This window comes from Anolis sagrei, chromosome 1, assembly GCF_037176765.1.
Source record: "Anolis sagrei isolate rAnoSag1 chromosome 1, rAnoSag1.mat, whole genome shotgun sequence".
In the NCBI taxonomy this organism is placed as follows: Eukaryota; Metazoa; Chordata; class Lepidosauria; order Squamata; family Dactyloidae; genus Anolis; species Anolis sagrei.
In genome coordinates, this window is record NC_090021.1 from 40,562,684 (window position 1) to 40,586,295 (window position 23,612).

At 38.6% G+C, this 23,612-nt stretch overlaps 2 protein-coding genes across 2 annotated transcripts in view; one reads left to right on the forward strand and one right to left on the reverse strand.

Moving 5' to 3' along the window:
* XDH (xanthine dehydrogenase) overlaps nucleotides 1-15,167 on the forward strand; it is a 62,637-nt gene extending 47,470 nt beyond the window's left edge. The window contains exons 28-37 of the mRNA XM_060754145.2: nucleotides 130-211; nucleotides 1,646-1,741; nucleotides 2,620-2,748; nucleotides 4,077-4,151; nucleotides 6,017-6,069; nucleotides 7,270-7,384; nucleotides 7,588-7,653; nucleotides 8,166-8,354; nucleotides 10,253-10,420; nucleotides 11,925-15,167. Coding sequence (XP_060610128.2) covers nucleotides 130-211; nucleotides 1,646-1,741; nucleotides 2,620-2,748; nucleotides 4,077-4,151; nucleotides 6,017-6,069; nucleotides 7,270-7,384; nucleotides 7,588-7,653; nucleotides 8,166-8,354; nucleotides 10,253-10,420; nucleotides 11,925-11,975 — 1,024 coding nt within the window. The 3' untranslated portion in view covers nucleotides 11,976-15,167. The remainder of the gene's footprint in view (nucleotides 1-129; nucleotides 212-1,645; nucleotides 1,742-2,619; nucleotides 2,749-4,076; nucleotides 4,152-6,016; nucleotides 6,070-7,269; nucleotides 7,385-7,587; nucleotides 7,654-8,165; nucleotides 8,355-10,252; nucleotides 10,421-11,924) is intronic.
* A 2,563-nt stretch (nucleotides 15,168-17,730) lies between these two features.
* Nucleotides 17,731-22,113, reverse strand: LOC132761356 (carbohydrate sulfotransferase 9-like). Its single transcript, XM_060754146.2, has 2 exons — nucleotides 21,982-22,113; nucleotides 17,731-20,185 (listed from the first exon to the last, which is right to left on the reverse strand). The coding sequence occupies exons 1-2, from the start codon at nucleotides 22,070-22,072 to the stop codon at nucleotides 19,374-19,376; spliced, it is 903 nt and encodes a 300-aa protein (XP_060610129.2). The 5' UTR covers nucleotides 22,073-22,113; the 3' UTR covers nucleotides 17,731-19,373.
* Nucleotides 22,114-23,612: the final 1,499 nt, after the last annotated feature.

Here is a 23,612-nt window from a genome sequence, read left to right on the forward strand (position 1 = left end):
CAGAAGTTGAAGGTCAAAACATCTGGGGATCCACAGGTTGAGGACCGCTGGGATAGATTAAAGCTGCAACATTGAGAATGAAAGCATGTTAGAAAAGGATGATGTTCTCACACTATTTTGTTTTAACAGGCAGAATCGTTGGAAGAAGAGAGGCATGGCCATTATTCCAACTAAGTTTGGGATCAGCTTCACAATTCCCTTTTTAAATCAGGTTGGCAAGGGCAAATGATTATGTTTTTTATACTAAAATGACAAGAGTATGTTGCTCACAAGCATTACCATTTTTGTGTTCTACTTTCTGTGCTAAAACTCTTCTATCTCTGCCACTGGCAAAGGGAATGTTCAGAATTATACAACTACAGAAGATATTTTATTGTACTTCCCAGCTTGCATTAAAGCATAGTATCATTCATGTCTTGCTTGCTTATGTTGCATACCACTTCAGGTTCACAGTAAATGCTGTGATCTTCATCTGACTAGCTTAGATACTAGTTGTTGAACATGTGAATTGAGAAGAAAGCAGAAACTGAAAGGCTTTTTCTTTCATGCTGAAATGAAAGTTCAGTGTTTTTGCCAAATATTTTTTCAAATAACTTGGTGAACTTTTAAAAACTATTATATTTTTCCCCCATTATAATGTTACTTGTTTGGGAGTTTACTTTTGGGAGTAAAGCAGGTATACAAAGACATTGTATTACATGGAATCAGCTCCCAGGTAGCATAACATTTTAATATGGAATGTAATGTTTTTAAAGGCTAAATATGTATTAATATAATTTAAATTTAAATTTAATTTAAATATTATTGGAATTGTATGTTTTTTAAGGCATTGAATAATTGCCTATATGTAAACCGCCTTGAGTCTCCTTTGGGGTAGAGAAAGGCAGGGTATAAATAGAGTAAATAAATAATAAATAAATAAATTGTGATAATTGTGATAATCATAGCATTGAACCTAAATTTGTCAATTTTGATGGTGAGAATTTTATTTAAGATATTTTGAATTCTTTTGTGTTTAATTGTGCAGTTTTTGCAACATGTTCAGGAACTAAGGTGAGAAAACAGGCTCCCAGATCTCATTGAAGGGGGCTGAAAGCACTTATAGTTTATTCATATATTAAAAAGATAGATAGATAGATAGATAGATAGAGAGATAAAAGGTGTCCACACCAGGATATTTTGTTGCCTAAAGTGGGGAACAAGATGGTTAATCTTTTTGTCCAATTCCACATATGGAAATGATTAGACATGCAGTTAAATATTTGGTATTGGCAACAAATCAAGAGTTTTCTTCATAATTCAGGGTCATAGGACAGGCTGCATGGCATGCTCAAATTTGTATCCTGGCCTATATAGCACCTTCTCCTTATGCTTAACAATATGAGATTTGCTTCCTACATTTGTTGACTCGATTTGTGAACTGAGCTAAAAACTATAATCTTTGTTTTAGGACTGAAAGACCCACACATTAATAGTGTATTGTATTGTAATAAAAACTATAATTTTGAGATGTGAGTAATATGATAACAAAAACTTGTGTTGCTCAATTGCTGGTAATAGAATTCTTGGGCAATGGGAAACAAGGTTTTGACTGTAAAAGGATACCAAATAGACGACAACCTACATTCTTTGTTTGCTGTACTAGGCTGGCGCACTGATACATGTGTACACTGATGGGGCAGTTTTGCTGACACATGGTGGGACTGAAATGGGTCAAGGCCTGCACACCAAGATGATTCAGGTAAATTATAATTTGATATGTGCCTCCTACTGATTTAATGATACCAAATTTGCTCCATTAGGTTTTATGAGGGATGATTCTGCAGCCTGGCAGACTCCTTTATATTAATGGAAGGTGTTGCCTATTTAAATCTAGTCCCTTTTGAAGCAAATGCCACCATCACTGCTCCTTTCCTGTGCAACATTATTATTTTGATGGTTATTGTTTTGGGATACTTTCAGAAAAAAAAGAAAGAAGAAAGAATCAATCTATGCCATTCTGTCTTCTGGGGCTTCTCTAAACTGTGATAAATATATCATCTAAAAACTTCTAAATATAACAAAGAAATCATAAAAATGAGAATAGGAAGAGGGTTGGACTGGATGGCCCGTGAGGTCTCTTCCAACTCTTTGATTCAATGATTCTAGGAAGAGAATTCTTGCCATTGTTTTAACTTTGGAAAATGGGGCATATGAATTAAAATGAATTTTTCTTTGTTTTCTGAAACACTTAGTTTCAGAAAACAAATCAAAAAGCTATCTTAAAGATATTGCAGTCCATTTCACATCCATCCAGCTTTAAATGCAAAGAAATGGGGTTTTTTTTCAACTGACAAGGGAATTATAAAGAAGCAGGAATGTGTTCTGTGAGTTTTGCTTTGAGTCACAGCTATAAATGAAGAAAGAGCACAGCTGTAAGAAGCAGGATAGTCTATAAACTATGTAACTGAAGACTACGCCTTCCATAATGGAGTGGAAGGTGGTGTGATTCAGAACAAAAGTCTTCAATGTTTGTGGATATGGGACATGAAGAACTATTGAAATCATACAAGTGTATAAATATTGAATGAGCAATAAAAGCTGCAAAGAAGATCTTTATGTGTCCTCGTCTCTTTGCAGGTTGCCAGCAGAACTCTGGGGATACCCACCTCCAAGATCTATATCAGTGAGACCAGCACCAACACAGTGCCAAATACATCTCCAACAGCTGCGTCTGTCAGCGCTGATATCAATGGGATGGCTGTTTTAGTAAGGGATATTATCTTGAATTGATTATTGATCTACAGTAATGCACAATATATCTGTAGCTCCCAAAAGGCCGTATGACCAGTATCCCTAGTAACAGTTCAATTGAAATGAATGTGTGGAAACTGTAGTTATATTTGGAGGGTGTTAACTACATCTGGTTTTTTTTAAAAACATGTAACACTGGCAGGAAAAGCCACTGCATGTGCGCACCGTTAGATCAGTGTTGTAGGTGTTGCTCATGTGTCTGCATGTTCTGAGAACCTTTTATCAGTTATAGGCCCCAGTTTTGAAACTCTTTAAGCTTTAAGGCTGGTCTTGGCAATTGGATATCGAATTGCAGCTGTCATTAGTCCTATCTAGAATCACTATTAATGAGGGATAATGAGAGCTGCAGTCCAACAACATCTTGGAGTGCCACAAGTCACCTACCTCTGCCCTCAAGGCTTGTTTAAGATGGCCTTAAATTGTGTTAGGACTCTACTGGGGCCACTGGGCATCAGATCTTAACTTTTAGTTTTCATGTTATCATTATTTTATCAATTTTAAATATAGTTTTTAATTATATATTGCCTCATATGGGTTTACCCTAATATGTGGCTGCTATGTTTTTAAAACAGTAAATTCATTAACAAATAAAACAACTGTAGGCTTTCTAGAGTCATGATATCACTGGAAAAGAAATATCACATAATGTACCACCCAGACTCTAACCTCCCCTTCCTGGGCAAGGTCCTAGAGCATGTGGTGGCCTCGCTCCTCCTGGGATTCCTAGAGGAAAATAATTCGGCTAGAGGTCTGAGATGGCTTTGGTCACCTTGGTAGATGTTTTATAGCCTTGGCTGTTGAATATCAGAAGATTTTAAATTGATCCATCCATATATTGCAGGCTATTTTTATAGCATATCATTGATGACCTGGATTCTGAACTTTGTAGGAAATCACCATTTTGTCTTGCAGGAAGGAGGTACACTTGGTTTATGTAAGCTATCCAAGGTGCTGGGGATCCCTTGTAAAACCCAATGTGGATTTACTGTCCCAAAGTAATGTAGCCAGAAGCCACCTATTGTCCTAGCTGACATTGTTTAGGATACCTGGTGAACAGTGTCATGCCTCCAAAAGAAGGAATGTAGCCAACTTAAAGAACATATTAATTTCTGTCTGGAGCTTTCATAAGTAGGCAAATCTGAAGTGATGGCTATGTGACAGGCCCTCTGGCCTCACTTTAGGAGGAATGAAAATAAGTATATATGATTATGATCTTTACACATGGAAGACGATGTGTTTCTAATGCATTGCTGTTTCCTTTGGATTCTTCCCTCCTCCCTTAGAATGCTTGTCAGACTATCGTAAAGAGATTGGAGCCAATCAGATCTGCTAATCCAAAAGGATCTTGGGAAGACTGGGTATGTTGACATCCCATTTCATTTAGAATTCAAAAAGCATGGCATGGATTTGCAAACATCTGTAGATCATCAACAGTTTGTCCATTTGTTCTACTATGGAATGAATGAAAGGAATTGGTGTGGCTGACATTCCACATTGTATGTCAACAGGTTGCATGGTCTATGTCCAACATGTAAACATTCTGGGATTTCCAAGAGAAAGCTGATATTCTGTGTATATAAACATAGTGCAGTTTCTTCAGATTTCAACTGTAATGATTTGTAGAATTGTTCATCTTCAAAAATTCTAATTTCCATTATTTTTAATCAGTTTGTGCCCCTATTATAATGAGACTTCAGAGGATTTACATAGGCGATCTTGCTTCCTCTGCACTGTGCAATGGCATGTTACCTTAAAGAAACCACTATGTTCCCCAGCAAGCACAATTCAGTCTGTTTGCCCTTAGCATCCTACTATTCACTTTTCCCCAGAATAAGAAATAGATTGCCAAACAATTGCTATCAAAAAAGGCATGAAGAGATTATTCCATATGCAATCCTTTCCCACTACTATCAGGTTTTTGCTTCTTTTTAATACTTGGGAGTTGAATAGTATTGAAAAGAAGGTGAACAGGGAATTACCGCTACTTGCCTGCATCCAGAATTTTGAAAATGGCTGCAGCACTGGGCACCAAGGGCACATTGTGCAGGCTGCCTTCAAGGGTATCCTTTCAATCACAAGTTGGTGGAGGAAATTTAGACTGTAAAGCAGTGGTTCTCAACCTTCCTAATGCTGCAACCCCTTAATGCAGTTCCTCATGTTGTGGTGACCCTGAACCATAAAATTATTTTTGTTGCTACTTCATAACCACAGTTTTGCTACTGTTATGAATTGTAATGTAAATATCTGATATGTAGGATTTATTTTCATTTACTAGATCAAATTTGACACAAAGACCTAATACGTCCCAATCCGAATACTGGTGGGAATGGAGTGGTGGTGTTGATTTGGTCATTTGAAGTTGTAGTTGCTGGGATGTATAGTTAACCTACAATCAAAGAGAACTCTGAACTCTACCAACCAAATTGTACCAAACTTGGCACACAGAACTCCAATGACCGACAGAAAATACTGGAAGGATTTGGTTGGGCACTGACCTTGCATTTGGGAGTTGTAGTTCACCTATATCCAGAGAGCACTGTGGACTCAAATAATGATACATCTGGACCAAACTTGGCACGAATACTCAATATGCCCAAATGTGAACACTGGTGGAATTTGGGGAGAAATAGACTTGACATTTGGGAGTTGTAGTTGCTGGGATTTATAGTTCACCTACAATCAAAGAGCATTCATAACCCCACCAATGATAGAATTGGGCAAAACTTCACACACAGAACCCTCATGCCTTGAAGGGACTTGCTGGTGTGAACCTCCCTCCGGCATCACCTGCTCTCCCTTGCCCGCACATGCACACCATGCTACCATGCGCCGAGCATACCTGCTCTCCCCTCCCCACTTGGAGTCTCAGAAACAACTCTTCCCTTGGCTGAGAGGCCAGCCAATCAAGCAAAAGAAGGCTTTTGGTGGGAGGATTCGCCATCTGTTTCCAAAAGGAAGAGAAGGACAGGCGGAGAGATCTTCAGCCTTCTTTGCCAAAGGGGTTCCTGAGACCCCTCTGAAACCCCATCACAACCCCCCAGGGGTCCTGACCTCCAGGTTGAGAAACATTGCTCTAGTCTAATGTAAGATTCCACTGATAACAGTACTTTCCTTTTGAATATGGAAAGGGTTTCTTTGTTTGTATTTTGTTAAATAATACCATTATTGTAGGTATTGTAAAGAAAAGTAACTTTGAAACTTAAATCTGTTTTTTTACCATCAGGTCTTAGCAGCCTACCAGAACTGCGTGAGTCTCTCAGCTACAGGATTTTATAGGTCAGTTTATAATGCAATGAGGTTATAACTAACATTATAAATTCTCTTTATATTTAGTGTCCTTTCTGCTGGTCTGGATGACTGGGTGAAATAATAGTGATGCGATGTTCCCCAGTAAAAAGGCATGATTCATAATCTCTTGTATGAGAACCATATTCTCTCCTTAGCTTTAAAATCTGCAATCTCTATAGTGACATGTGATCAAACATATAAAGTTATTCCAGTAACTCATGATATCTAAAATTTAAAAATAATTGACTATAATTTCAATTGGAAAAACAAGGGAAGTTACTTTAGAGAGTAAGGTTGTGAGCAGATGACCTGCATGTTTATTTCAGCTTCCTCTCTAGATGTTAACTATTGATGGACAGGTGACTGATCTCCATTCTTTTTGTTCTTTATGCTTACTATGGGTTTTACTTAGGATCAACTATAATAGACCTATTGAATAAATTGTTGAATTGTGGGTAAATGGACAGATAAATTACACTGATAGTCTACCCTAGTTGGGACTTATTGGGATTCAGATCATTGTCACCCTTTAACAAGTAATATTCTATTTTCAGGAATCTCTTTCTTGACCTAAAATTACATCTGGCATAGAAAAAAGCATAAACCTTCAGGCAGAACTGAAGAATGCCTTTTCTCATATCTTGAATTGCAGTCTGTAGCTGTGCTGCCTCCTATTGTTTTAGTTCCATTGCACTGCAAACAGTCCAGTATTATTATTTGGAGTGATGTGAGGAAGAGTCGTGGAACTATAACAGCTTCTCCCAAAGTGGGATGTCTCTTCAGATATGATGGTCTATAACGTCAATCAAATGATGACCACTGGTTAGGGTGACCTCTATTGTATGAGATATGAAGGGATCCAGAATGATGAGCACTGCACAAAGAGGAATGGTGACAAAAAGTCAGATGAACAGCTAAGATCTGTTGTAACTGAGGCATAAAAGGAAAAGAGGGACAGCTGAGGATGAAAACTGGTACAACATATTTTATGTAATAATAAAAATTATTTTCACACCATGTAACATTAGTTAGTGAAAGTTATTTCCTTGATCCTCAGAGCTCTCTGAGCTGTTTGATTCTAGTATTTTTCTTTTTTTAAAACAAAAAAACAGACTGTGTTAGTAAATTGGAGTAAAGAGTTCAATTAAATGTCTGATTAATTTTTTTCCTGTCATTTTTCCCCTTAAGAATTCCTGACCTTGACTATGACCCTGAGAAGAATGAGGGAAGGGCTTTTGCTTATTTCTCCTATGGTGTTGCTTGTTCTGAGGTTGAGATAGACTGTCTTACAGGTGATCACAAGGTAAACATGCTAAACAAATAATTAAGGGTATTTTGGTGGTGCATTTGAGTCTGGGCTGAGATTTGACCTAAAAATCTTCAGGTGATAACTAATACATTTTGCAACACCCATTACAAAATATGTGAATAGGCAAAATCAAAAGGGACCGTATTTTATGTAATTTGTCCATTCTTTGTCCTGTCTTTGCTCCTGTCCATATTTAGAATCTTCGCACAGACATTGTGATGGATGTTGGCACCAGCTTGAACCCTGCCATAGACATTGGGCAGGTAAGTAATGCAACAATCCCATGCTCTCTTGAGCTGAAAAGAATGCGAGTGCAAACAAACAAAATATATTCAACAATGAACAGAAACAGGGCTTATAAACAGTGGATGTCACATGAACTAGTTGACATGGGAGATTGTTAATTGTCAGGTTTTTTTTAGTTGCATTTGTTTATCAAGGTTTAGAGACATAATACAATTCACATGCTAGATCAAAAAACGAAAAACATGGGTAGGGCATTCACAAGATAACTCAAAGTTGTTTTAACATATAGACTATGTGAACTTTGAACCTGCATCTAAGGCAGAGTAGGATTGTTTTTCTTTAAGCACTAAATAACTACAGCCCTTTTCTGTATTTCTTGGATTGAGTACTTCACCCATGACAGTGGCATGACTTCTGCATATCTTTGGTTTTTTTAAGAAAGTTAGAATATTAAGGGAGTCAGAAACCTATTTTGTATCCAGATGATGTCCAAATAAGAATGCCAGCTGTGCTTTATATACTTTTGTAGATAGAAGGAGCGTTTGTGCAAGGAGTTGGGCTTTTTACTCTAGAAGAGTTGCGCTATTCCCCAGAAGGCAATTTGTACACCCGAGGGCCTGGAATGTACAAAATCCCTGCATTTGGTGACATCCCCACAGAGTTCCATGTGTCTCTTCTCCGGGACTGCCCGAACAGCAAGGCCATTTATTCGTCCAAGGTAAGTGTATATAAGAAGGCATTTGGTGAATGACAGAAACATGGAAATATGGAAGTAGTTGAAGATATCCAGGGGATTATGTAAGGCCTAAATGTTTTATGTATTGCGTGTGACTGTTGTTTCGTGGTTTTATAATTTTAATGGTTTTAATTTATTGTTGTTGTTTTGATATGTGCTGTTTTATACATGTAAGGCACTGAATTTTTCCATTGATTATGTTGGGAATTGCTTTGAGTCTCCCTAGGGTGAGAAAAGTATATAAGTGCAATAATTAAATAAATAAATAAATAAATGTAATATGGAGAAATTCCTGCTCTTCCACATAGGTGGTGTGTTCAAACTTCGAGCAGACAGTAACACTGAAATGATAACTTGCAAATAAAGTTTTTATCTTTATGTATTTTTTCTTTGCTTTATATCAAAATCTCTACTGATAGCAAATCTTGCACACTAACAAAGCCAAACCTTAATCTTTCGCATTCTGACTGATGGTTGTTCTCAGACTTTGGAGCTTCTACTTTAATGAGCTCAGGGTGACTCCTTCATTCCTCTTATTCCATTTGAAAATGAATTTGTGCCACCAGCATTTTAGAAATTGAATTGGATTGGGTTTTATTGATGTCTTGTGCTGTTTTATGTTTGCATTGCCTTTTAATGAATTTTAATATTTTGAATATTTCAAATATTTTGAATGTTAAATGTTTTTACTCTATGCATTATTTTTAAATTAACATTTACATGTATATTTGAATTAATGTTATTTTGAACCTATATGTTGCACTCCAGGTCAGGAAGAAGCCCTCTGACTTTAAAACACACCATACGATGAGTGAAGAAACAAATCCTCTTTTATTGAGGCTTAGTAAATATCCAGTAAAAATAAATGCTTGTAAGGAAATAAGAAGGTTCCAAAAAGCAATAAGTCAGTAAAATGCAGTAACACAAAGCAATGTCCGCACAAGATATAAAAGCAGTTCCAAGGCAGTGTTTATCCAGGCAGGAATCAACAGGAAGCAAAGACAATCCAAAAGGCTAAAATTCTCCACATGAACAAGACCCCATGAACAGGATTTCCATGGCACATGAACTTGATTTCCAAACGATGCCTGATCTAACAGGTTTTCCATAGAAGCAAACCTTATATCCCAAACCCAGAAACTGGTTTAACTTTTCCCCACACTTGTCCCTTATCTGACGAAGCCTTTTGGAGCGACATAAACACTGAGTTTGCTGTTGATACTGGCTGATCTCCAGCCGCCTATCCTTCAACTCCCTATCTGGCTGCTCATTAAAATTTCTAGGTGTCAGATTGTTTTCCAAACCCAAATCTTGAGAGCTCACAGAAAAAGGGAGTAACCCATCATCCCTAGGCTCAGCAGGAATATTCTCATGAGAAACTGCTTTTTGCACTGGGGCCTCTCTGTCATTGTCTGTATGAAAATCATTGACCAAACAATCTCCATCTTGCACTTCAGCGTCAGCCTTGGCACCATCATTACTCTCATCATAAGCATCATGATCCTGGAACACAAACACAGGTTGATTCCCAACACTATATTATTTTTAAATATATTGTTAGCCAAATTGAGTCCTATTATTGGAAGATGACGACAACAATAATAATATATCCTTTGTTGCTTTCTCTCAATGTATACTTTTTAAACTTAGCATGGTACTAAACAGGATGCTGAATATATTTGATCTCATATCCAGATTGATATGATCTCATAATCTCATATCCAGATTGATACGAGTCATGATCTTATATCCAGATTAAATACATATTGACATTATGAATGAATAAAGGCTATTCTCCAGATAGACTATGTAAGCATTTTCCCTTTAAGATGTGAATACGAAATGATTGGTGCAATGCCTAATTCTTTTTTATCTTGTAGGCTGTGGGTGAGCCTCCCTTATTCCTATCGGCATCTGTGTTTTATGCCATTAAAGATGCAATCATTGCTGCCAGGCAAGAATCAGGACTAAAAGAGCCCTTCAGATTAGACAGCCCTGCCACTCCAGAGAGAATTCGCAATGCTTGTGTTGATGTCTTCACCAAAATGGTAGGTTAATATACCTCCTTTTTAGTTTCTTAATCTCTTGTAATATAATCAAGTTACCATATATGTTCATGTATATGTTGATCTCCTGCATAAATTGAAGGCAGTTTAAGGCCCAAATTATGGGTTTTGCTATGACTTTTGGATAAGCTGGGGATTATTCCATGCAGAGGGGAAGCATCAATGCTGCTGGAGCCTAGCCACACTAGGTCACTGCAACCATTTTCCCATGCAGGCATTCAAAAAGGCCAGAAGCAGTGCCACAGTGGAGTGAGTAGAGCGGGGTTGTGCTTCTTTTAGATTCTCCCAAGATGGACTAAGCTCTTGCCTTTTGACAATCTATTCAGAGGAGGGGATGGTTTTTCTTGTAAGAATTATAGTACAGCACTCGCACTGACCCATGAACAGGTAAACCTGGCTTTTTGGGTTGATTTTTTAAACTAATATTTTTTGTCTTATCCATGAGTATATAAAGTGGAGGAAGGCCTTGTCCCACAATATCAAGCTAAGGTAGTCATTACACACAACCCTTCACCACATGTAGTCTATGACTTTCCACTGAATATAGATCATTCCAGTTTTTCTCAAGCCGGCGTGGTCTCGTAGATCCTCTGGGGAGGCCTTTCTCTTGCTCCTACCACCTTCTCAAGTGCAGTTGGTGGGGACAAGGGAGAGAGCCTTCTTGGTGGTGGCCCCCTGCCTTTGGGACACTCTCCCCAAAAGGACCTAAAAACCTGGTGGTTCCAGCAGGCTTTTGGAAATGACTAGCTCCAGGTCCTATCATGGCCACTGTTTAGGTCTCCTCTCTGCACTACCCACTTCTCCTGCCCCCAGCTGCCTCATTGTACCAGTCCTGGTCCAGCCATATTATCGTCTGCAGCAGGCCCTGGTAATGAATAATGAAGGAATAGCCAGGACCCGTAGTTAGGGTTTGGTCTCTGCACTTTATCCACTCCCCTGACTCTATGCTTTCCCATTGGCCCAGCCCTCATAGAAATAATACCAGACCTCACCCTGATGATCAGGTAGGACTATGCTTGCACCTTACCCATTTCCCGGGCCCTGGTCCACTTATGCTGCCAGCCCAACCCTGCCACAGTTATCAAGGCCCACTCTAGAACTCTAGCTCACTGATAGCTGAACTTGCCCGATGGAAATTAGCACTGAACTGCTCTCTACTTTAAATATGTATGTTTATTATATAGTATGATGTCTTATTTTTAATTGTTTTAATGAATATTTCATATGTTTGTATGCAACTATGTTGGAAACTGCCTTGAGTCCCCTTGGGGAAATAGAGTGGTATACAAATAAAGTTTTATTATTATTTATTATTATTTATATTATTTATTATTATTTATATTCTCTCTTTGGGTTTTTGGGTGGAGAATCAGTCAGTCAGAAGTGGGCTATATTCTGTTGTCACCTGGCAACTGGAACATGACCAGTCTCAGACTTGATCTTTTTCATTTATATTAATTTTATCTATCTATTTATTTTTGTGCAGTGTCCATCTGCTAAACCAGGTACTTTTAAACCATGGTCCGTGAGAGTATGAATGAAGGACTTACAAGGAAGCATCTTTACTCATTAAGCTGGTTTCACCTCAGAGGACCAAAAAACAAAACAGAACAGTAAAGCTCACAGCTGAAAACAGATCTGTCACTGATTCATGAAGCTTTATAATTCAATTATGGTTTTTTAAAAACTCAATCAGTTGCCTAAGAAAGGGATTACTGTTGCAAGGTTATTTCTGGAATGTAAATGTTAAGAGGAGAAAAAATGTCTGTCTTTTGTCTGTGAATCTGACATTACTGCAAATTTGCAAGAATCCAAACTGGCAACTAAGTTCATTCAAACTTGCAACCAAGATTGGAGCAGCACTTACAAGTGTATTCTGTTTGTATGTTCATTTTTGAAGTATAATCACACAATTCAACAAATTCTAACTCAGCCATTTTTCTTCTTCCATATTCTCCTTAATGGGATGATTGCAAGCACCGAGGAGGGCGGGCCCCCATTGCAGTCATTCTTTGCATCAGAAAGATGTGAAAACTTTACTGAAAAGATTTCAACTTGTGCCTCCAACATATTCTTCTTTTTTGTTGCTACATTGAGAATTCTAAATATGTTAGCAGTTTTGCACCAGTATAAGTTAATGTTCTGATCCCAATAATTTTACTTGGAAGAAGGAGGCGCTGATTTCAGCAGAGCTCACAAAATGAGGCTGTAATCTAGAGTGAGATTAGCGCCCAGGAGATCTTGGAAGACTGCACCACACTCTCTTAGGAAAAAAAACACAATTTCTTTGAAATACATTATATGGTGGGCATGGAGGCATTTCAACTATATGTTTCTAGTTCTTCTGGGCCATTTGAAGCTCAGAAGAGGTCTTTAAAAGAGGTTTTTAAAATGCTTTTGCTGGACCTAAAATGGCATAATGGAACAAACATATGGTGAAAACACCCTAATGCTCCTTAGAGGGCATTTGTGGTTTTTTAAAAATTCATTTCTGACTCTTGGGGGCCCAATACTGATGTACACTCTTTCCATCTTGGATGCAATCCTCCACTCCAAGGAATAAGCTACATTTTGACTTGTCAAGTATAGGAATGTGAAAGGTTTATGAAAAATCCCACAATGTAAGTACTGTTAAGTTATAGAAAGTCAAATTCTTGTCTCTTATGGTACATTTTCCCATTCCTTTTCTGGTACTAAATTGAGATTATTGGGTTCCATGAACAACTGTAATTTGTCAAAAAGTTGCAAGCAAGGTTGGCACTCACCTACTTTTGCCAGAATGCTCCATTCTTTGTGATCTCTGTGATTCACACAGTCAGGTTATCTGCAGTGTGCAGTATATTATGGTGAGCTCATTCAGACATCATTAAAGTGAACCATGTCCAGTCAACTAAGAGGATCAGAATGGTTGTTTTGAAAAAATCTGATAGATTGAGCTATTGCTTTTCTGAATTAAACAATATATAGCCCCAAAGGATGGCAAAATGAGGAGAATCCTTGACGGCTGGACAGATTTAGTCTCTGACTGTTGGAGAAATGAGAATTGTTGGCCAAGATCTCTTTCCTGAAGATGTGTCAATTTCTACTGATGCTAGAGATGCTTGAATGCAATTTTGATAACCATGTATGCCTCTTGCATGGTTCACACTCCATTTCCCCAAATTATATCACATTGCACTCCTTATACTATATTCATACCTTATTTAATAACATACAAATACCTTATGGGGAAAGATGCTGAGTTAAATGAACTGCAGAATCTGCCACAAAATGTTGCGAAAGATAGAGATTTTGTAATTTCCCCATGATTTATAATATATTGGGGAGCCAACATGATGTAGTGGTTTGGACTATTATTCTGGAGACCAGGGTTTGAATCCCTGCTCAGCCATTGAGGCACATTGGGTGACCTTGGAGAAATCACACTCCCTTGGCCTCAGAAGAAGGGAAAAATAACTCCTCCCAAACAAACCTTGCGTAGAAAACTCCATGATAGATTCACCTTAGGATATGACTTGAAAGCACACAACAAAAATAATATAATTTATGGTTGATTGCAGAAAATATGAAGCAGGATATTTTATCTTCCAGAACAAAAACATGTCCAACATTCATTGTTGCTTTATTGTCTTGATTGCCACTACTAATGAATGGTGCTCCTATTTTATCGGATAAATATGTTAATATGCATATGCCTCATAATACTAACAGTCAAAACAGTTAATTTGGAGGAGATCTAGATAAACTGACTGTGAAACTGTTAACCTTGAACCACTAGCTAAGCTCCCGTTGATTTCAGAAGGTCAGCTTTGAGGAAGTCTTGCTCTAACCCTTTGTTTTTCTAAAAAATTATTTTGGCTGGAATCCTTTTGGTACATTGTGTAAGGAGTTCCACTTTTCTCCAGATTTATACAGCATTAGTGAAGGAAGGCAGACAAAATCTGGTAGTTGTGAGCAGCCTCCTTCTCCAATGCCTATGCCCTTTTCTTCCTGCTGCCATTGCCGACAATGTTGTAGAAACAACCAGCATAGTGTGCCAATAGGATTTTGGCCAAAGTATGCTAACTCACCATCCTAGTCAAAGATCACTGAATGTTACCATAGTACTACTTAATAATAGAGTATGTCTGCTACTATTGTTTGATTATTTTCAAAAATGAAATGTAGCATTCTATACTGATAGTTGACATTTCCGTTGGAACAAAAGAAGTGGACTGATCATGTCTCCCATCTTGTGGTTATTGTATGGATGTTTGTGGTGTGTATACATTTTGTAGTACATGGAACTGGCATGTTTTTATCATGCTGAGTAGAGCTATTTTTCTTCAATCTGATATATGCTATCCATAAACACAATTTATAGTTGTTCCAATTCTCAAAGTGTTCCTTTTTCAAGTGCTTGTTGATACCTGTTCCATCCATTAAATCTTATGATTAATAAGGGCAAACTAACATAACTGTTGAACAAGTTACACAAATCAAATATAACTGCAGCGTACATTTCTTAAAAAGAAAGGCAAATTACAAAAGGAGGAAGATTAATTATGCCTTTCATTGTTAATAATCTCTCATAGGAATGAGTGGTTTTGAAGAAACACTTACCATTAGTTTAACTGAATACTTTACAGAATCATATTAAGAACTTTCTCGTTGATTGATATGGTGTTGATCTGAAGAAATTCTGCTTGAAACGAACAATTTTGCACAAATAAACATGTTGTAAAATGTTTTGCAAGTTTGCTTATTGATAAATATTACCTTCACATATTCATGGTGTAGTGTGCATGTGATTCCACTCCACCTCACCCCGTATCTAAAGCATTTGTTAGCAGTGATTATGCAAAAAGGTACAGTGTAGGGAGAACAAGTGGATTTATTCTCTACAGAAGTTATTCCTGAATGCAACATTTCACCCTCTCAATCTAGTCTCAAATAGTTCTATGAAAATCAGCAGTGCGCTTTCATAGGAGAATGTAAAATAATGCATTTGAAAGTGATACATATTGAGGGCTGAACTTCTTCTCCACTCCTGATTATAGCCATCAGTAATCCAGCCTGTTCCTACTTGCATAACTCCACCCTTTCATCTGCAGAGCCCCGCGCTGTGGTTTATTTCTTGACCATATTTCCAAATCTAAGGAAGAACAAACGTGGTTTCTTTTTCTTGGCTGTCCAACTTCAAATCGACCATGGTCCTTGAGAGTATGAATGAAGGACTCACAAGGAAGCATCTCTACTCATTAAGCTGATTTTACCTCAGATGATAAAAAAACACCCCCAAAAAACCAAAAGAAAACACTAAAGCTTAGAGCTTAATAATAATAATAATAATCACCATCATCATCTTTATTTACATTCCACTCTATCTCCCCAAGGGGACTCTGAGCAGATTACAGAATACATATATGGCCAACATTCAATGTTGTTATACAATTAACAAAAACAGACAATACATAGAGGCAAGGCTTCCCTCTTTTGCATGTCTGGCATCTGAAGGCTGTGCTCAACTCGGCCACGAAGAGCCTGTTGTCCATGGATGCCTTCCTGATCGAATTGCTGGCATGTCTTCAAGAGTGCCTTTCAAGTCCCCACCAATGCGGCACCTATTTATCTACTCTCATTGCTATTTTCGAACTGCTAGGTAAGCTGAAGCTAGGGCTGATGGTGGGAGCTCACTCTGACCTGTGGCTTGAACTGCCAACCTCCAAGTAGCCATGATTTTCTGTAGCTGATGGTTTAACCCGCTGTGCTAACCGCAGCCCCTTTGTCACTGATATCTCACTGATTCATGAAGCTTTATCATTCGATTATGTTTTTAAAAATAACTAAATCAGTTGCCTAAGAAAGGGATTACTGTTGAGAGGTTATTTCTGGAATGTAAATGTTAAGAGGAGAAAAAAATGATGGTTCTTCTGTCTCTGAATCTGAAATTCTTGCAAACTTGCAAGAATTCAGACTTGCAACCAAGTTCATTCGAACTTGCAACCAATGTTGGAACAGCACTTACAAGTGCATTCTGTTTGTATGTCCACTTTTGAAGTATAAACACACAATTCAACACATTCCAATTCAGCAATTTTTCTCCTTCTATATTCTTCTTAATGGAATAAATGCAAGCACCGATGAGGGCAGATCCCTACTGCAGTCATTTTTTGCATCAGAAAGATGTGGATACTTTACTGAGGAGCTTTCAACCTGTGTCACCAACATATTATTCTTTTTTCTGTTGCTACATTGAGCAGTTTGACACCAGTAAATATGTCCTGTTCTTCCACATACCATCCCAAGAAAACCTGTGAATTTTGTGTTCTGGTGGTCTGATCAAAAATGGTTGCATTTGGGAGAGGCTAGTGGTGGAAGGGGTTGGCATTGCAAAGATAACAATAAATAATAATAATAATAATAATTATAATTATTATTATTATTATTATTATTATATTCTGCCCTCTCCCCTCAGAGAGACCCAGGGCAGATTCAATTCACAAAAAAGGCAAACATTCAGTGCCTGAATACAACAACATATGCTGAAACAACCCCTAGTTGCATAGGTATGAGATATCTACAGGCAATGAGTTGCTTTCTTAATAGGGTGATGACTAACTGGAATGAATTACTTTCCAACCCCTGTAACAAGTATCTATTATTTTCAAAAGCTTTACAATCTCTGATCATAGAACTGGAAAGGATCATGATGGCCATCTAGTACAACACTTTGTAAAGAAAGACATTCACTGTATCCCTGAGAAGTACTGCTCTCTGCCAGCTTAATATTTTCAAGAACAAGAATTATTTTCACTTTTATAAACATAGCTCTGTAGCCTCAACATTGTTCTTGAACAAATATATCACATTAAATAAAAACGAGCATGGCATCATGTGCTCCTCACAGGATATGTCTTGTACAAATGAAATAAGCAACATTACATTTTATTCATCACTGCAAATGTTAGCATCTGGCACCCCCTGACTGAAAGTGGAGAAAGAGCCACTTGTGATAAAAGAATTTTGTGATAAAAGAAATATTTTTTTTTGCAGATTACTCGAGAGACCGAGGCTGGATAAAGAAGCCATATGGAAAATATATATTGCTTGCATGAGTTGTGATGGAAATGTCAGATCTTTGCCATTGACACTCCCATTGTTGGTCATTGTGGAGGCTGGAATTCTGTTCTGACCACACAATGGTCCAAATCTCCTTCTCAACCCACCTTGTAAGCAACATAGCACATCTCAGTGTTTCATTTCAACATTATAAGTGAATAGCAGATGGGGATCAGTGGAAATGCAATTAGTTTTCATTTAGTTGGCTGCATTGCAAGGACATCACCAGCAGCGATCATCCAAAGAACCTTGTAGGGTTCTGTAGATGTCTATCATGATGCATTCAGTTTACAGCAATGGTTCTCAACCTGTGAGTCCCCAGGTGTTTTGGCCTACAACTCCCAGAAATCCCAGTCAGTTTACCAGCTTTTCGGATTTCTGGGGGTTGAAGACCAAAGCACCTAGGGACCCCAGGTTGAGAACCACTGAGTTACAGGAACATAACTGATGTTACCACTAACTCCACTACTCTTGATAATACTTAAATGGTTATTTTGGGGAAACTGTGCTGTTTACAAGCTGGCTTTTGGAGTGGTAGCATTGTGAATGATAACTGGCAAATAGAGGGAGAAAACATGGAGGCAGACTTTGTATTTTCAGGTACAAACATTACTGCAGACACAGACTGCAGCCAGAAATCAGAAGATGTTTACTTCTTGGGAGGAAAGCAATGACCAATCTCGATAAAATAGTGAAGAGTAGAGACATCATATTGGAAACGAAGCTCCGCATAGTCAAAGCAATGGCATTCCCAGTAGTAACCTATGAACATGAGAGCTGGACCATAAGGAAAGCTGAGCGAAGGAAGATAGATGCTTTTGAACTGTGGTGCTGGAGGAAAATTCGGAGAGTGCCTTGGATCGTGAGAAGATCCAACCAGCCCATACTTCAGGAAATAAAGCCAGACTTCTCATTGGAGGGAAGGATATTAGAGGCAAAGATGAAGTACTTTAGCCACATAATGAGAAGAAAGTTAAAATGGAAGGAAAAAGAAAGAGGGGCTGATCAAGGGCAAGATGAATGGATGGTATCCTTGAAATGACTGGCTTGACTCTGAAGGAACTGGGGATGGTGATGGCTGACAGGGAGCTCCAGCGTGAGCAAGCCCATGAAGTCACGAAGAGTCGGAAGCAACTGAATGAATAAACAACAAGCACTTAAATGTATCTCTGGGGTTCAAATATAGCACTATAATTCCACTTCAGATACCATGGCTGCTTCCTCAAGAACCATGGTATTTATATTCTGATAAAGTACTACAGTGCTCTGGCTGAGAATTTGGAATCCTGCCTCCCAGGATATCCACAGTCATTACAGTTAAAGTGGAAGCATAGTATATAGTAACAGTGCAAAGACTTCTTAAGAGACTCACCATACTTTGTCTTAAAATGGGGATGGGGTGGGGTTGCAGCGTTGCACCAAATAGAGACAGCCTAGATCTCAAAGAAAAGTGCCTTGATGAGTCCCAAAGCAATCAGGAATTTTCTCAGTTGGATTTTATGGACTTAGTCCTCAGTCATAGAATCAGACAACTGCAGAGTTTGAAGGATCTCCCATAGGTCATTGAGTTCAATTCTCCCATTACCTCTCTGTGTAATTGGTGCCAAGAAGAAATGGAGTCATTACTCCACCAATTCTTCTACCGATCATCTTAAACAATATCTTAAGCTTTCATCTCAAACAGATGCAGATATTAACACTCTTGCCCGATAAAGAAGCCAGTGAGCCTTGAAACCTTGTATGGTGTAATATAACTCAGTGAGCCTAATAAAGGTTATTATTGTGATATGTATTTTGAATGTTGCTTCATTAGAGAGTCTGGTCTCATTTTTTCCTAACTGCTTTCTGAAATGCAAGTGAAGTCCCAGAGTAAGCTGTGGGGGAAACGAAAAGCAGCGAAGTCAAACCGAAAAAAATGGCAAAGCTGTTTCTTCTGTGCAAGAGTGAGTTCTTTGAACATTTGATCTTCCAGCCAGCTGTAGGTCCACCGAATTTTTGAGTCTATGAATTCAGGAACCTGGATGCTTTCTGGAACCCCTGCCCGGAGGATTAAATGGCGCACCTCACTGCCAAGCAACCCAAATATCACTATGTAGTCATATAGGATGATGCATGGATGGCACAGGTTAACTAATGGTGTCCATTCAACACTGGTATTCTTGGATCCACCCTCTAAGATGTACTGAATAAACTCCTGAAAGGTTAAACCTTCTGCTAAGCCATGCATGTAAGCATAAATGAGTCTCTGGAAGGGCTCCCTGATAAAAATAACTTTTGTGTAGGATTTCATCATGGCCTTCATTGATGTCACATTGTAATCACTCAGCATCTTAGAGGTTCCAAATTGTTGCTGGTAGGGGACTGGCATAGGCGGTGTAACATCTCTCTCCACCAGCATCTCCAATAGCTTCTCCCAATCTTCCACCCCAGTGCCTGGTGTTTTGCAATACAGGAAATTCAGCTTGTTATTCACTATAATGGAAGATAGTGTCTGGGAAGCCTTTTGCTGGGTATGAGGAAGTTGGTTGGTTTTGCCATGTTTATTGCAGAAGGACCTCAGTGTCTTTTTCCTGAGCTGCTGAACATGCAAAAAAGTGTCAAATGTCAGTGCTGAGTTTGCTCTTTCCTCCTTCATACTCAGGTTATCTGGAAAACATAATATGGAGCATGGAGTTAATCCATGCAAATGACTTGTAAAAAATGTTATTCCTCCAGCCGGGAAATCAGCATCAATATTATCCATTTATATTATTAGTTTTTGGTTTCAGTAAATATTACTTAGTGATATCAATTACTAACAAATGATAAACTATTGATGTTGCTGGATGTGCTGCTTTTCAAAAAAAAATTTCAAAAAAAGACTGTAAAAAGTTTTTGTACAATGCATATGAAAAATGTGAAGGAAAAAAAGTGGTAAATCTAAGAAATTCTATTAATGGTGTTTGCTTGTTATTTGTTTCCTGGTCAGCTAAAGTAGAACTCTATATTAAGGAGTTACAATCTGTCATCACAGTTAATAGAATAGTGTAATAGAAAAATAATATACAATATAATTTAACTTTTGGCTAAAAGGAATCACTTTTATAGTTAAGCAGAATGTGGTGAATTTAGCTCTAGACAGAAGAGTGAAAAACACCTGTCCATTATCTTATGTAACACTCTAATATATGTTAGAAAGGTTTCCACAACACAATGAGACACCCACTGCACTTATGCAGAGGCAACCTGGGCACAAGTGGCATGATATTATCACTGCACTACACTGCTGGTAGACATCTACTGAGGAGGACCTTCTCTCTGTCCCACCACCCGCTCCAGTGCACTTGGTGGGAACATGGAGAGAGGGCCTTTTTGGATGCTGCTCCCAGACTGTGGAAATCTCTCTCAAGGAAAACCAGGATGGCACCATCCCTGCTGGTCTTCTGCAAGCTGGTCAAGACCTTCTTCTACGAGCAGGCATTTGGTGAAGAATAAGGGGAATGCTGCTGGAGAAGTTTGTGTGTGTGTGAGTTTTAAAGGCGATTTTAAGTGTATTTATTATATATATTATTTAATTGTTGTTTTAATCTTTTTATTATGCTTTTAAAACTATGACTAAATTGTGGGATTGTTAACCCCATGGGTCCCCACACGGAAAAAGGCGGGGTATAAATAAAGTTAATAATAATAATAATAATAATAATAATAATACATCATGCACATGTTTTGTATTACCTGCCATGTAATGTGCCACTCCAGATAAATAATAAGAGATAAATGAATCTAACGGAAGTCTTTTCCTTCCCTAAGTCCTTTGTTGCATTGCAAGTCCCAACTGCTTTAGTCATCACACCAGCAGTAAAGAAATTTGGCTACCTGATGCCTACTGTTTGAAGATGAGAATACTACATTGCATGAATTCATCTGGAATTACTTTCCATATTGTAACCAGAATATTATTTGTGACATGCATATGTTTAAGTGTGCCTTATCATGTATGCCTCTTTTGGGGTTAAAGGTGCTATCCTATAGACTTTTGAGCAATGCCCCAAACCTCTTACCTGTAGCTGTCAAACCTTATGGAGATAGCTATTGATTGGCAATGGGAGGGAAGGGAGCAGGGAAGTAATTCAGATGATGTAGTTTTGAAGGGATGGGATAGGAGTGTGTATACAATCTATGAGCACACTCCTATTTCCCTCCTGCTGAGCCAAGTTGAACCAGCTCTCTACTGTCTGATAAACAGCAGCAGAAGTCCTTTCCAGAGTATAGTAACTGTTGGGAGGGGATTGGGTGAGGTGCAAAAAATTAAATATAGTTCTTTGTTCCTTGTTCAAAAGAATATAGTTCTTTGTTCCCTGTCCAAAAGAACTGGATGAGCATTGTGCTCTACTTGCTTAAGATAATTCTGTTGACTGGGGCATGGGGGGGGGGGGGGGGATGGGACGGGATGACAGTCCTACCTTGGATCAATGGTGTGCGTCTCCAGAGAAACCACAGGAGAGAAATGCACCCAAAGGAAAGTAAAATGAAGACTCGGATGAGGAAGCGCATTGTATTGTCTGGCTGATCAATGTGAACACTACCAATGAAAGGACTCAAAGTAACCTAAGACAATGTCAACAAAAGTACTACTGCATATTTACTTTGGGAAGATACAAATGTCAGGGCTGAAGGTTAAAGTACTGTTTATACAGGCATGAGCTGTGCTGGCTGAAATAACTATGACCAGCACTCAGATAAACCCAAGAATAACCAGATCTCGGATCATAGCTTCATGTATGAATGGAGTCGTGGACATTAGAAACAGGTTTACCATCTTTGCATAATATTGTGATGGCTTACCAGAATACAGAACAGTTACGTCTTGGACTAAAGCTGTTAGAATCCTCCAGTTAGGATGACAGCACTGATTGGAGTTTCAAGGTGCTCTATATCAAAAGAAGTATCTTGCCTAAACTTGTATTGTCACTGTGTAGTGAACATCTGTGAGTTGTTCCTTTCATTGTCATGTTTCCACCAGAGGGTGCCATATTCATGAAAAATGATAGCAAATTCCTATGTGTGTATAGCAGGAATACAGGAAAGTGACAGGTAATGGGGAATAAATAAATCAAACATGTGTTTGAATTGCAGAGGTGTAACTGATCTATATTTAAAAACACTATGTATGCTCCTGAATTGTAGTTACTGCTGTGGCACTATTGCCACATTAATGACTGCCTTGCTAAACCCACTTTAAGGTACTTGCCAAATTGGGTGAAGATAGTTTGTTGAACTCTTGATCAGGACGCAGGGCACATTTCCACCCACTTCCCACCAGCCAGCAAGGCTGCCACAGTCAAAAGCAGGAGCCTGGTTACAAGTCTCACTGGCTGGAAGTAAAACATAATTGTCTTCACACCCTGATTGCAAACTGAGTGGGCCTCCGTTGCCTGGTCTGTCAGGTGTTTCGTAAAATAGGCTTGGGAAGGTCAGACCGAAAGGTGCTAGTTAGTTATATATAGGTAGAATGAGTGAGATAGAAAGCCAATTATTGTCTGCAGTAGCAGTGCTGGGACCTTGTTGATTTCACTCATGAAGTTAGTCCTGTGTATATTACCATATTGGTTATGATTTTATGCAACCTTTTGATTTTTGCAAGCTTTATTTGATGTGAGCCCACGAGGGCCTTGAGATCATCCGGGGAGGCCCTTCTCTCGGTCCCGCCTGCCTCACAGGCACGTCTGGCGGGGACGAGAGAGCGGGCCTTCTCGGTGGTGGCCCCCCGGCTGTGGAACACCCTCCCTGCTGAGGTTAGACAGGCGCCCTCCTTGATGTCCTTTCGTAGGGGCCTGAAAACATGGCTCTTCGAGCAGGCCTTCAACTGAGTGTATCTTGAAACGACACTGGAATGAACTAGGACTATGAATTTTGGCTATGACCCCAGGACTTGACGAAGCGGATTTTTAGTATAAGTATATGTTATGTTGTATTTGTCTGGTTTGTATTGTCGTGATTTATTGTACACTGTCTTTTTGTTGCTGTTCACCGCCCCGAGTCGCCCTCGGGCTGAGAGGGGCGGTCAATAAATGCAAGAAATAAATAAATAAAT

Coding starts and splice junctions, on each gene's coding strand:
- LOC132761356 (XM_060754146.2), bottom strand. CDS start 22,072: ATGCGCTTCCTCATCCGAGTCTTCATTTTACTTTCCTTTGGGTGCATT. Junction 20,186..21,981: donor ACGCACACCATTGATCCAAG/GTAGGACTGTCA, acceptor TATGTTTTCCAG/ATAACCTGAGTATGAAGGAG.